Source organism: Punica granatum, chromosome 2, assembly GCF_007655135.1.
Source record: "Punica granatum isolate Tunisia-2019 chromosome 2, ASM765513v2, whole genome shotgun sequence".
In the NCBI taxonomy this organism is placed as follows: domain Eukaryota; kingdom Viridiplantae; phylum Streptophyta; class Magnoliopsida; order Myrtales; family Lythraceae; genus Punica; species Punica granatum.
The window spans coordinates 41,448,442-41,462,615 of record NC_045128.1 but is presented as its reverse complement, the minus strand read 5'-3'; the positions used below and the strand labels follow the sequence as shown (position 1 = coordinate 41,462,615).

General features: G+C 44.1%; 2 protein-coding genes and 1 non-coding gene across 3 annotated transcripts; all 3 read left to right on the top strand.

Moving 5' to 3' along the window:
- On the top strand, positions 1–6,035 carry LOC116198124 (callose synthase 12). Its single transcript, XM_031528468.1, has 2 exons — positions 1–5,485; positions 5,616–6,035. Exon 1 carries the CDS (start codon positions 161–163, stop codon positions 5,477–5,479), a length of 5,319 nt encoding a protein of 1,772 aa, XP_031384328.1. The 5' UTR covers positions 1–160; the 3' UTR covers positions 5,480–5,485; positions 5,616–6,035.
- On the top strand, positions 3,120–3,200 carry LOC116198331. The gene has a single exon (XR_004155267.1). It is a non-coding gene; the product is annotated as a small nucleolar RNA J33 (small nucleolar RNA).
- A 1,327-nt stretch (positions 6,036–7,362) lies between the features above and the next one.
- Positions 7,363–14,094, top strand: LOC116195050 (two pore calcium channel protein 1). The gene is made up of 23 exons (XM_031524017.1): positions 7,363–7,750; positions 8,094–8,237; positions 8,327–8,434; positions 8,704–8,799; positions 8,956–9,086; positions 9,212–9,272; positions 9,423–9,589; positions 9,802–9,907; positions 10,002–10,079; positions 10,173–10,234; positions 10,565–10,637; positions 10,810–10,875; positions 10,969–11,112; positions 11,293–11,350; positions 11,847–11,954; positions 12,050–12,113; positions 12,218–12,386; positions 12,498–12,562; positions 12,685–12,775; positions 12,882–12,968; positions 13,092–13,169; positions 13,315–13,352; positions 13,478–14,094. The coding sequence occupies exons 1-23, from the start codon at positions 7,625–7,627 to the stop codon at positions 13,575–13,577; spliced, it is 2,220 nt and encodes a 739-aa protein (XP_031379877.1). The 5' UTR covers positions 7,363–7,624; the 3' UTR covers positions 13,578–14,094.
- The last annotated feature ends 80 nt before the right edge of the window (positions 14,095–14,174 follow it).

Here is a 14,174-nt window from a genome sequence, read left to right as displayed (position 1 = left end):
TTGTCTGCACGTTACTCTCTCACCCGTCCCTTTCTCTCTCTAAAACCATCACTCTCTCTCTCTCTCTCATCAGCAAATCCAGCCCTGAGCTGAGAAACCCACTAACCCTAAACTCTCCCTCCTCAATTTACTCAACCCCCCCTCCAAAACCTCCCATGCTATGACCACCCGTCACCGCCACCCCTCGTCGGCCCAGCACCGGCCCGACCCCGGCGGCGACGAGGAGCCCTACAACATTATTCCCATCCACAACCTCCTCGCTGACCACCCCTCCCTCCGCTTCCCCGAGGTCCGCGCCGCCGCCGCCGCCCTCCGCTCCGTCGGCGACCTCCGCAAGCCTCCCTACGCCCCATGGAAGCCCCACTACGACCTCCTCGATTGGCTCGCCCTCTTCTTCGGCTTCCAGGCCGACAGCGTCCGCAACCAGCGCGAGCACCTCGTCCTCCACCTCGCCAACCTCCAGATGCGCCTCACCCCTCCCCCCGACAACATCGACTCCCTCGAACCCGCCGTCCTTCGCCGCTTCCGCAAGAAGCTCCTCAGAAACTACACCGACTGGTGCTCGTACCTGGGCAAGAAATCCAACGTTTGGATCTCCGACCGCCGCCAATCAACCTCAGATCCCCGACGCGAGCTCCTCTATGTGTCCCTCTACCTCCTCATCTGGGGCGAGGCCGCCAACTTGCGATTCATTCCCGAGTGCATCTGCTACATTTTCCACAACATGGCGATGGAATTGAACAAGATCCTAGAGGACTATATAGATGAGAACACAGGGCAGCCTGTCCTGCCCTCGATATCGGGTGAGAACGCATTCCTCAACCACGTCGTCAGGCCCATCTACAACACCGTTAGGGCGGAGGTCGAGGGGAGCAAGAACGGGACTGCCCCGCACAGCGCATGGCGGAATTACGATGACCTTAACGAGTATTTCTGGAGCAGGAGGTGCTTTGAGAATCTGAAGTGGCCCCTCGAGCTGGGTAGCAACTTCTTTGTGACGAGCGGGAGGGGGAAGAAGGTTGGCAAGACGGGTTTTGTAGAGCAGAGATCGTTCTGGAACTTGTTCCGGAGCTTCGACCGCTTGTGGGTTATGTTGATCTTGTTTCTGCAGGCGGCTATCATCATTGCGTGGGAGGGGGATGAGTACCCATGGCAGGCATTGAAGAGCAGGGATGTCCAAGTTCGGGTATTGACTGTTTTCTTTACTTGGAGTGGCATGCGGTTTGTCCAGTCTTTGCTGGACATAGGAATGCAGTACAGTTTGGTGTCGAGGGAGACTAAGCGGCTGGGACTGAGGATGGTGATGAAGAGTGTAGTTGCAGCTGCCTGGATATTGGTTTTTGGGGTGTTTTATGGGCGGATTTGGTCGCGGAAGAACGCGGATCGGAGGTGGTCGGGAGCAGCAAACACTCGGATCGTGAACTTTCTTGAAGTTGCGTTAGTTTTCGTCATCCCGGAGCTGTTGGCACTAGCACTGTTTATCATCCCTTGGATTCAGAACTTCCTCGAGGAGACAAACTGGAGGATCTTCCACTTGCTAACTTGGTGGTTCCAGAGCCGAACTTTTGTCGGTCGGGGGCTGAGGGAAGGCCTGGTAGATAATGTGAAGTATAGTCTGTTCTGGATCGCGGTGCTTGCCACTAAGTTTGCCTTCAGTTACTTCCTGCAAATTAAGCCCATGGTTAAACCCACTAAGCTGTTGTTGAATATGGATAACGTGAAGTACGAGTGGCATGAGTTCTTCGATAACAGCAACAGGCTTGCAGTTGGGCTTCTTTGGGCTCCTGTGGTACTCATTTACATCATGGACTTGCAGATCTGGTATTCAATCTATTCATCCTTCGTGGGAGCGGCAGTCGGGCTGTTGAATCACTTGGGTGAGATCCGAAACCTCGAGCAGCTGAGGTTGAGGTTCCAGTTCTTTGCGAGTGCGATTCAGTTTAATCTGATGCCCGAGGAGCAGCTCCTGAGTGCCCGGGGTTCATTGAGGACCAAGTTCAATGATGCCATTCACCGGCTGAAGCTGAGGTATGGGCTCGGAAGGCCGTACAAGAAGCTCGAGTCCAATCAGATTGAGGCTCACAAGTTTGCTTTGATATGGAATGAGATAATCACAATCTTCAGAGAGGAGGATATCATTTCTGATAGAGAGGTTGAGCTTTTGGAGCTGGCTCCTAATACCTGGAATGTTCGGGTGATCCGCTGGCCCTGTTTTCTTCTGTGCAATGAGCTGCTTCTTGCCCTGAGCCAAGCTAAGGAATTGGTGGACGCCCCTGATAGATGGCTCTGGTACAAGATTTGTAAGAACGAATACCGTCGATGTGCTGTGATCGAAGCTTATGATAGCATAAAGCACTTGCTGCGCCAGATCATCAAGGTGAATTCGGAAGAACATTCTATTGTCACGGTTCTGTTTCAGGAAATTGACAATGCTATGCAGATCGAGAAGTTCACCAAGTCATTCAAGATGACCGCCCTGCCTTGGCTTCACGAGAAGTTGATTAAGCTTGTTCAGATACTGGCCAGGCCTAAGAAAGATGTAGGACAGGTGGTGAATACCCTACAGGCTCTCTATGAGATTGCTATCCGGGATTTCCTAAAGGAGAAGAAGAGTGCTGAGCAGCTGAAGGAGGACGGGTTGGCCCCACGCAATCCCTCTTCTAATGCTGGATTGCTGTTTGAGAATGCAGTCGTGTTACCTGATTCCAATGATGAGAAGTTCTATAGGCAGGTCCGGAGATTGCTCAGAATTCTTATTTCTCGTGATTCGATGCACAATGTCCCGGTGAACCTCGAAGCAAGGAGGCGCATTGCCTTCTTTAGTAATTCTCTGTTCATGAACATGCCCCATGCGCCTCAGGTAGAGAAAATGATGGCATTCAGTGTTTTGACTCCGTACTACAATGAGGAAGTTTGTTACAGCAAAGAACAACTGAGGACGGAGAATGAAGATGGCATCTCTATTTTGTACTACCTTCAGACGATTTATGACGATGAGTGGAAGAATTTCATGGAGAGGATGCGTCGAGAGGGAGTGGTGAAGGATGACGAGATTTGGACAGAGAAGCTGAGGGATCTCAGGCTGTGGGCCTCATGCAGAGGCCAGACTTTGGGTCGGACTGTGAGGGGAATGATGTACTACTATCGGGCCTTGAATATGCTGGCATTTCTTGATTCTGCGTCTGAAATGGACATCAGGGAAGGAGCAAGAGAACTGGGCTCAATGAGGAGAGACGGGAGTGTGGTGGATGGTCTTAATTCTGAAAATTCTCTTTCTTCGAAGAGTTTGAGCAGGAACGCTAGTTCAGTCAGCACTCTCTTTAAAGGCCACGAGTATGGTACTGCCCTGATGAAGTATACCTATGTTGTTGCCTGTCAGATATACGGGAACCAAAAGGCGAAAAAGGATCCCCATGCCGAGGAGATCTTGTATTTAATGAAGAATAATGAAGCCATGCGTGTAGCTTACGTTGATGAAGTAACTACAGACAGGGAGGAGAAGGAGTACTACTCTGTTCTCGTGAAGTTTGACCAAGTATTACAGAGGGAGGTGGAGATTTACCGGGTCAAGTTGCCTGGTCCGCTGAAGCTTGGAGAGGGAAAGCCTGAGAACCAGAACCATGCTCTAATCTTCACCCGCGGAGACGCAGTTCAAACAATCGACATGAACCAGGACAACTACTTTGAAGAAGCACTCAAGATGCGGAATCTGCTGGAAGAGTATCGTGCCTATTATGGTATTCGCAAGCCCACTATCCTGGGAGTCCGTGAACACATATTTACTGGATCAGTTTCTTCATTAGCATGGTTCATGTCTGCCCAGGAAACGAGCTTTGTCACCCTCGGGCAGCGGGTATTGGCAAACCCTTTGAAGATTCGAATGCACTACGGTCATCCTGATGTGTTTGACCGGTTTTGGTTCCTGACCCGTGGTGGGATCAGCAAAGCTTCCCGGGTTATCAACATCAGCGAGGATATTTTTGCTGGGTTTAATTGCACGCTCCGAGGTGGAAATGTTACTCATCATGAGTACATTCAAGTGGGCAAGGGACGGGATGTTGGATTGAATCAGATCTCCATGTTCGAAGCAAAGGTTGCCAGCGGGAACGGCGAGCAGGTCCTCAGCAGAGACGTGTACAGGCTTGGGCACAGGCTCGACTTCTTCCGTATGCTGTCCTTCTTCTACACCACTGTCGGGTTTTTCTTTAACACGATGATGGTAATCTTGACTGTGTATGCATTCCTGTGGGGCCGACTTTATCTGGCTCTGAGTGGGATTGAGGGTGCTGTAAGCAGTAGCAACAATAACAAGGCACTAGGTGCGATTCTGAGCCAGCAGTTCATCATTCAGCTTGGACTATTCACTGCTCTTCCCATGATAGTTGAGAACTCCCTCGAGCACGGTTTCCTTCAAGCTGTGTGGGACTTCATAACAATGCAGCTCCAGCTTTCGTCTGTTTTCTACACGTTCTCGATGGGAACTCGAACTCACTTCTTCGGCAGGACCGTTCTCCATGGTGGGGCTAAGTACCGTGCAACAGGTCGTGGTTTCGTCGTGCAGCACAAGAGCTTCGCAGAGAACTACAGGCTCTATGCTCGTAGCCATTTCGTGAAGGCAATTGAGCTCGGCCTCATTCTCATTGTTTATGCAACCCACAGCCCTATAGCTAAAAGCACTTTTGTCTACATAGCCATGACGATATTTAGTTGGTTTCTTGTGTTGTCATTTATAATGGCTCCATTTGTGTTCAATCCTTCCGGGTTTGATTGGCTTAAGACAGTATATGACTTTGATGATTTCATGAACTGGATTTGGTACCGGGGTGGCGTCTTTTCAAAAGCGGAGCAGAGCTGGGAGAGGTGGTGGTATGAGGAGCAGGATCATTTGAGAACGACTGGTCTGTGGGGAAAGGTTGCGGAGATAATTTTGGATCTTCGATTCTTCTTCTTTCAGTACGGTATTGTATACCAGCTGAATATTGCTGGTGGAAGCACCAATATTGCTGTCTACTTGCTATCATGGATTTACATCTTTGTAGCTCTCGGACTCTACCTGATCATCTCATATGCTCGGGACAAGTATGCGGCAAGGGAACACATTTACTATAGGATGGTGCAGTTTCTTGTGATAATTCTTGCCATCCTCGTGATAATCGCGCTGCTGGAGTTCACCTCATTTGTGTTCGTGGACCTATTCACCAGTCTCTTGGCGTTCATTCCTACTGGGTGGGGTGCCATATTGATTGCTCAAGTGTTTGGGCCGCTTTTGCAGAGGACTAAGCTCTGGGACCTTGTCGTCTCTGTGGCCCGGCTATATGATATCATGTTTGGAGTCATCGTGATGATCCCGGTGGCTTTCCTTTCTTGGATGCCTGGATTCCAGTCCATGCAGACAAGAATTCTATTTAACGATGCTTTCAGTCGGGGCCTGCGCATATTCCAGATTGTTACCGGGAAAAAGCCTAAGAGTGAAGTATGATTTGAGGTATTGACATGAAAAGCTTTGGTGCTTTTGTTGAAGTGTGATTTGTTTTTCATGTACATTTTTTTTTAATCTTTACGGAATGGTCACTTTTCAGTCTCTGATAGAAGCGTACATATATTTTGACTTGCAGCCGTGAATATCATCACTGTTGTACAATTACCATGAAGAGGTTGCATTTCCTGATTGGTGACTGAAAGAGTGAGTTGAAGGAGGTTTTCATTCGACACCGGTGCTTGCTATTCTTTTGTTCGTTGCGGTTGCACCTTGGAGGGTATTCTGTCTTTTGTCTCTGTTTATAAATCCATCCATTTCACTGATGTAATTAGTCTTTGGACAGAGTCTATTCATACATAGTCCGAGAGCTTCCTTTTGATATTCCTTCTTCCTCTATATATGTAAAACGCGTGCATCTGATTTAGCGTAGCTTCTCCATATCTCAGATTTTGCTGTTTCTCTTGCCTTGAAAGATACAATATAAGATTTTGCCCGGACTTACCCGTAGCAGATAGTATTCTCAGCATAGATGTCAATGGTACAGATTCATTCCTTATTCGATCTTGTTTGGTCTTCTTTTTGTTCCTTCGAACAATACCATATATGGCCCCGAATCTTTTTTCATATCAAGGATCGGGATAGATCCCGCAACAGAATCTTAGGATAGAAGGAATGAATTGTGGGCCTTATGTTGGTGCTAGTCGGAGTACATGCTAGGATGTTGGAGTGTGGTTGGGAGACATTGAAGGAGGAGAGCACAATAATCTCTTTTGCCTTTTTCATGCACTCGGCTTGGCTCGTACAAGGACATTTCCGTCTTTTCCCTTGTGTATCTGTTAGCTCGAATGAGAATCAGAACATTCGTGGGTCGGTCGAACACTTTCCACACCACGGGGCTCAGTTGAGATTGTCGTCATTTGGTTCGGTTGATCCGAGGATAACTTTTTCTCCGTACAGTTGAACTTGTATTATAGATTATACCCCAATTCCGTTCTATCTGCTGGCGACGATCACGCCACTCATGACAGTGACTTCAAACTGTCGCCTGCGTATGCCCGCTTTTTATTGCACGCTACCCTTTTGCATCTCTTCGAACTGAAATACGATTACAGTGTGTCGGAGCTCATCACCAGGCAAGCGAGGAAGTCATAATTGCGTCGACATCATAGCCCGGGGCTTAATTCTTTGGCTGCCATCTCGTCCCAGGGATTAGTGGATATGATAATAACGTGGCTGGGGCGTTACTTGCACCCAAAAGAAAGGATAATAATGCGAAGAGAAGATTAGGGTGGTCTGCTGAGTTGTAGATTGTCCATCAACGACAGTTCTGTCCGTTCTGTAAAGGTATGGACGGACACGTACAGTCTCTCTCTCTCTCTGTGAAAGAACATGTCGGCAGATAAAAAATAAAAAGTTGGCTGGACATATATTAATTTCTCTTTTATCTCTTTTACATCATTGATTTGTATATTTTTTTTTGCTACTTATTAACGGTCTGATCTGATCTGATCTGATCTGATCTGATTTAAACTGCTTTATTCATTTTTCGTTTCTTTACTTTTTTTGGTCTCTCTAACATTCATTCATCAAATCACATCTGGCAATTTAATATACCGAAAATGAAGTTGGTCCCTGTCCCGTCGTCGTGTTCAGTAACCTTTCCTCCCTTTAACCAGTCGACTGACTTCATGCATAGATACACCGCTCATCACTCAGACAGACGCCACGTTTCATCCTCCCTTCCTTCCTCAACCGTTGCAGAAGTCCTCGGATCATTGATCAGCTTCACGCGCTCCCGGACACGGCACGCGCACACACCCCTCTCCCTGTCGGTCTCTCTTTCTCTCTCTCTCTCTCTCTCTCTCTCTCTCATTTATTACATCCCATCAATCATCCCAAGGTCAAGAATCCCCCTTGAATCTTCCTATCTTCCTCTGTTTCTCTCTTCTCCATCCATCCATCCAACCATGAAATGAAATGAAATGATACACATTCTCATTTGTTTCTCCCTTTCTTAAGTTGCTGGAAGCTTTGTCTGCCTTCCTGCCTGCCTGATACATGCATGTTTCTATAAAGAAAAACACCTTGCCTTTTCCATTCCCCTGTTCTGCTCTGTCATCCTCTTCTTCCTGATCTGGAACCGTGATGGAGGACCCTTTGCTGCTTGGAGAGACCAGCCGAGGATCAGGCGGCCGCGTTCGCTTCAAACGCCGCTCCGATGCCATCGCCTACGGCTCTCCTTACCAGAAGGCAGCCGCTCTCGTCGACTTGGTCTGTTTCACTCTTGCTCCTGCAACCATTCCTAGCCTCATTTCTTTCGTCGTGATCAGCTCAGCTGCTGTCCTTATCTCGGAGTGATCCGCCTCCTAATTCTCATTTGAACTTCGATCTGTTCCAGTGTCAGATTGTCTGCTTCAGATTTGATCTTTGTTTTATCGTATAACAGCATACTTATGGCACATTTTTTGTTCCATCCTCTAAATCCTTTTCATTTTGATCGACTAAGTCTATTCTACTTTGCTGGGGTTGATGCCGGTTTATTTTTTTTGCTGTTAATGTAAAAGTATGACTGCTGTTCTACTTCTTCTTGCCGACTTAATTATGCACGCTGCAGGCTGAAGATGGTAGTGGGTTACCGGAGGAAATTCTCGAGCAACCCCACTTCGACAGGGCTGCCAAGTACTACTTCATCTTCATCAAATTCGATATCCTCTGGTCCCTTAACTACTTCGCCCTCATAGTGTTAAATTTCTTCGAGGTTGGTTCCGTTCTAAAACCTTCCCATTCAATAGAACGCGATAGCTGCTTCTTAGGTGAAGTTGGACTTAGACTCCGGTTCTTCTGCAGAAACCTCTCTGGTGTTCGGAATACTCCACAGATGCTTGCAGTCAGAGGGACTACTTTTACCTCGGGGAGCTGCCCTATTTAACTGGTGCCGAGTCCCTTATATACGAGGTAAGCGCGAGACTTGTCCAACACAATGGAAGAACATTAGTTTCATTCGCCATTTCTTCATTATTGAAGTTCAAGAAATGGACAAAAGCTTAATGTTCTCGTGCTGTTGATTAACCCGGGGACATATTTGTCTTGTTCACCGTGTTATAGGCTTAACTAATAAAATTTGTATGGCATATCCTTTTTTTTTCCCCCTGCTATTTATATTATTGTGGATAAAATGGAATAACTACTTAGGTAGGTATTCATGCAAATGCTTTCTCTTGCAGGGCATAACGCTGATCATACTTGCTATGCATATCTTTTTTCCAATTGCGTATGAAGGGAAGCATATCTTTTCGGTAAATCCTCTCAACCGACTCAAGGTGCGTAACTTCAGGCATTTTCTGCCATCTTCCCAATAATACCTTTTCTGCTGTCTAAGTTCGGATTTTAAAAAAAATAAATATATTTAGTGCTTTCGCTTATATTTGCATGCTGAGGCTGATGACGTGATTTTATTTTTTGGGTTGAATTTTCAGGTGATTTGCCTTTTGATTTTGGTCGTTGATCTACTGGTTTATGCCCTCTTCTTATCTCCAGTGGCCCTCGAATCTCTTCCATTCAGGCTTGCTCCATATATTAGGGTCGTGTTTTTTATTCTTAGCATAAGGTATAGCTGAATTCTCGCAAGCACTTATCAATAACATTCAAGCTATATGAATTGTTGGCACAGCAGATTTAGCCTTGTAAAAGTTTTGACATGTGCCATTCAACGAATTCTCATTTCTGTTCTAGGGAACTGAGGAATAGCATCGTCATTTTAGCCGGCATGCTTGGGACATACTTCAATATTCTGGTATATTTACTCCCTAGGACCTTTCATAATTGCTTCCAACTTATGCGACGGAAATTTTCCTCTTAGTTTTGATTCAATTAATTATATAGCATCTCATTTATGGAACTTACACAGTGCATGTTGTTTGTTCTTGCTTCTGGTCGCTTGCAGGCTCTATTGCTTCTTTTCCTTCTGCTCTCCAGTTGGGTGGCATATGTCATGTTTGAAGATACCCAACAGGGCAAAACCGAGTTTACTTCATATGGAGCTACATTATATCAGATTTTTGTCTTGTTCACCACATCCAACAACCCAGATGTTTGGATACCAGCATACAAGTAAGTGTCTTGTGGCGAGTATTTTACGAGAAAAGAAAGAATTTCAATTAAAAGAGTTTCAATGTACACCCCTCCATTACTTGAGATTATAACTGCTCTGTGGTGGAACATGCAAGTATTTTGATTCTTGCTGAGTCAAGAATCTGTTCTCGAGTTTCCATTGTACGCTGATGTATTGAGATGCTAAGGTTAATATTCGTTCTCTTTTGCAGATTGTCCCGTTGGTACGCCCTTTTCTTTGTTCTGTTTGTGTTGTTGGGTGTCTACTTCGTCACGAACTTGATTCTTGCCGTTGTATACGACAGCTTCAAGGGTGAGGTACGGTCTCTTTCTACGGCCTGTACGGCTTTCATGTTCTATCTATTTACCCCTTTAGGAAATAAACGATATTCGTGTTTCATTTCATTTATAGCTCGCAAAACAAGTGTCTGAAATGGATCACTCGAGGAAGCGCATATTGGCGAAAGCATTTAGTCTCATTGATGAGGATGTAAGTGCCTTTGTTTCCCCCACCCACCAATACCCTAGTTAATTTTTTCTTGTTTTCTTGCACATAAGTAACGGGCTTTTTCTGCTGCAACAGAGTGCAGGATCTTTAAACAAAAAGCAGTGTATTTCTCTTTTTGAAGAGCTGAACAAGTACCGGTAAGGAACACATTTGTATCTTGAACAGGCTTTGAGCTTCTTGAATTTCTTCAATTCTTTAATACCTTTCACTCTTTCAGTCCTAAATTTGATTTGGTTATTTTTCAGTAGAAAGCAAAGCTCTTGAAAAATATAGAATATTGAGATTATCGAAGCTCCGCGATATGTTCTCCCATCTATATCTGCTTGATGAATCTTTACCCCTTTAAGCAACAAAGGGTGATAGTATCCGTGTACATGAATATGTATGGTCTAGAAATTGTGTTTAGATCTTTCTAAATATCATTGCAAGCATACGATACTGATCTCATGGAAATTCTTCTCCAATAGGACACTGCCAAAGATATCAAGAGAAGAATTTGAACTGATATTTGATGAGCTAGATGATAGCCATGACTTCAAGGTACAACTAATTTGACTCAAGACTTTGTTTTGTGATAGTCAACAATGCTGAGGCTTAGGAGTGGATAAATTTTAAGCAGCTAGTCTTCTGTTTTATGTTATCTATGTATGCTGAAAAATTATTGTCCTGCCATAGACGTCCTAATTAGATAATCACAATCCTTCTTCTCTAGATCAACTTGGATGAATTTGATGATCTGTGCAATGCCATTGCTCTGAGGTTCCAGAAGGAAGATACCGTAAGTGGGATATTCTCCTGATCCAAAGTTGATATTTTATGGAAAGAGCTGTGGTGCCATGTTATCTTTGTTGAAGTGAGTGGTTTGTTGCAGCCTTCTTTGTTCGAAAGATGCCCGAGAGTGTACAATTCCCTGATTTCCAAGAAATTGAAAGACTTTGTACGAAGTCCAAAATTTGGATACATCATATCCTTTGTTCTCTTGCTGAATCTGGTTGCTGTGATAATAGAAACAACGGTATGGGCCTCGAATCTGCCTAGATTCACTGTTTCAGATACATGTATGAAGTTTGACGGACTGCAATATATCTTGTTGCAGATTAAACGACAAGTTCATCTAGTGCTAGTTTATACATTTTGCATGGGAATCATTTTTGACTTTTTAACATCCTCATTTCAAGTATTTGCTTGGTTTCAGCTTGATATAGAAAACAGCTCTGGCCAAAAGGTGTGGCAAACTGTCGAATTTGTCTTTGGTAAGTTCTTGCTCAGGCCCTGCAGTATTATTAATGTCATAATAGGAGCTATAATTACAATTTTATTAAAAGAAGTGACATGATTGGATATGCTAAGCCAGTGTTTTTTTGTATGCTAAGCCAGTGTTATAGGAAATCAACCTGCTGCAAACCTGTATAAGGCTACAGAAGCACTTATTTTTGGTGGAAACAACTTGATATGAACCTGAGATTGGGACAACTCTGACATGATAATCGACTTCAACACGTTATTTTGGTTAATTTTTTTAGCTGATTCACTCAGTCTATGCCTGAATATTCATTTGGGAAGCTCCACAGCATGTGTAGTTAGGTGTTCTTTTGATTTTGTTTTGACTACTTTCCGATATAGCCATGATTTGCCCCCATCAAATCCAAGCATCTTTGTGATGTCTACATCTGTTTAGATTTTCTATTTAAAAGTTTATTGTGACACACCAGTGGCTTGAGAATCAATGAGGTGCTCTGTGATGTGCAGGTTGGCTTTACGTGCTGGAAATGGCCTTAAAAGTTTATTCCTTTGGATTTGAAAATTATTGGAGGGATGGCCAAAATCGCTTTGATTTTGTGATTACATTGATCATAGGTAATCCGTTATTGGCTGTGTTTTTATGGTCCCTGCTACATGCTGGATAAATAACTGCATCTTCAGTAAGAAAATACGTGGTGTTTATTTGGCAGTTATTGGAGAAACAATCACCTTTATATCTCCTAATGGACTGCATTTCCTCTCGAATGGAGAATGGTATGGACACTTTCCGTATTTAATTTCCCAGGCACTGCTGTTTTTATTCATGATACACCGGAGAATTCTGTCTACTTCAACTTTTTGTTCTTTTATCACGACAGGATCCGCTATCTTCTTCTTGCTAGACTGTTGCGATTGATAAGGCTGCTGATGTATGTTAAACGCTACCGAGCTTTTGTCGCCACATTCCTGACCCTCATACCAAGTCTGATGCCCTACCTTGGAATTATATTTTGTATCTTGTGCATTTATTGCTCTCTTGGGGAACAGGTGAGCCTATGAATTCAATTTCTCGATCTTGAGTGTTGCCAGTGAACTTATTTTTAGATGTTTAGATGTGAATTCATCTTTAACGCTGCTACTGGAACTCTTTTTCTGAAGATCTTCGGTGGTATTGTCAATGCTGGGAACATTAAGTTGAACAGTACTGCTCTGTATGATGATGAGTATCCTTTTCCGTAATTCAGGTTGGAATATTCTGATTTATAAGCATATGCAGGTTCTCACCGAGTAGCTACTAGCTAGTATAGTTGTACTTCCTGAAATCGTTTTTCTTGACAAAAATCAGTTACTTGCTTTTCAATTTCAATGATTATCCAAATGGAATGGTGACACTCTTCTGCCTGATGGTCATGAATAACTGGCAAGACTGGATGCAGGTATGTCACTTAGCTACCGTACTCTAATCTCGACGTCTTATAGATTGGTGCAGGTAATAGCGCAGATTGTTTCTCCTTTTAAAGGACACAATGCTTGGTATTTCAGAGCTACAAGGTATTGACGGGAAGTTCTTGGACACTCATATACTTCGTCAGCTTCTACCTAATAACTGTGCTATTGCTCTTGAATCTGGTAAGTCTAATTTGATAAAATTGAAGTTGAGTGCCTAAGCTTGTGCTGTCATATTACGAGTCGTCTTGTCGATGGTTGAAATTAAAACCAATTATTTAACGTTTCAAAATTTGGTGAATACAGGTCGTTGCCTTTGTCCTGGAGGCATTCTTCGCTGAAATGGATATGGAAACATCAGAGAGCTGTGGAGAGCAAGATAAGGTCACTGCACACTATAACTTAGCAAAGATCCAAATCATATGATAATCTATTTTGTGCCTCTGTCGAGGGCGATTGCAATTTATATTTTACATTAGTACTGAGTCCAACAACCTATGTAGCACTAAGGATCGTTTCATTCTCTCAGGAATCTGGATCTGGAAAGGACCAGCGCAGATCTATCGGGTATGTAAATTGCAGTGGTTTTGCTTTTTGATAGGGTACAGCTAGGAAGTACTCCCAAAATTAACCTGTGAAAAATATTTAGGATTATGTATTGCAATTAACTCCTTTCCCAATTGTGGTTGCAGCACAAAGTCAAGGAGCCAGAGAGTTGACATGCTGCTCCATCATATGCTAAGTGCAGAGCTAGACAAAGAGAACTGCTCCAACCCCCAGCCCGACTTATAATTTCCAGTAACAAAACTTTTGTACTTTACTTGAATTTTTTTTTTCCGAAACCAGTGTTTCCTTAGGACCTGTTGCCAGCTCAAACAGGGAAACACTTTCAGGTTCTTGGCTTACTTTATAACGCGTATCAAACATTTTGGCGGGGGGAACGGAAATGAGAAATTTCAGAGGCCTCCATCAGAAGCCAATTCGCATACATGAATACAACAGCACTCAATTTGAGGGAAAGGCTCGTGTCGAGTTCCACGATGGTGCAGTTGGAGGTCCATTTTTGCGCCTTGGCCTAGATCTAGCATGCACTTGTTTATGCAAACAATCCCTATTCATTTGCTGGTATATTTGTACTGTTTGTCGCTTGTCTCCATGTGAATTCCGAGGTGGTGCAATTGAGTTACATGCTATATAGTTAGGTTTTTGCCCGTCACATTGGACGAACATATATGTAATCGATTTTGTGGTGGTTGCTGGAGTGTAATATCTTTTGAAGATGCAGGAGGACTAGATTATCGTTGCAACAGATCTTTCCTTTCATTGTGTCCGCGTTATATTTCACCAAATGAAGCAAAGAAAAGAACCGTAATATAAGCATCCTCTAAC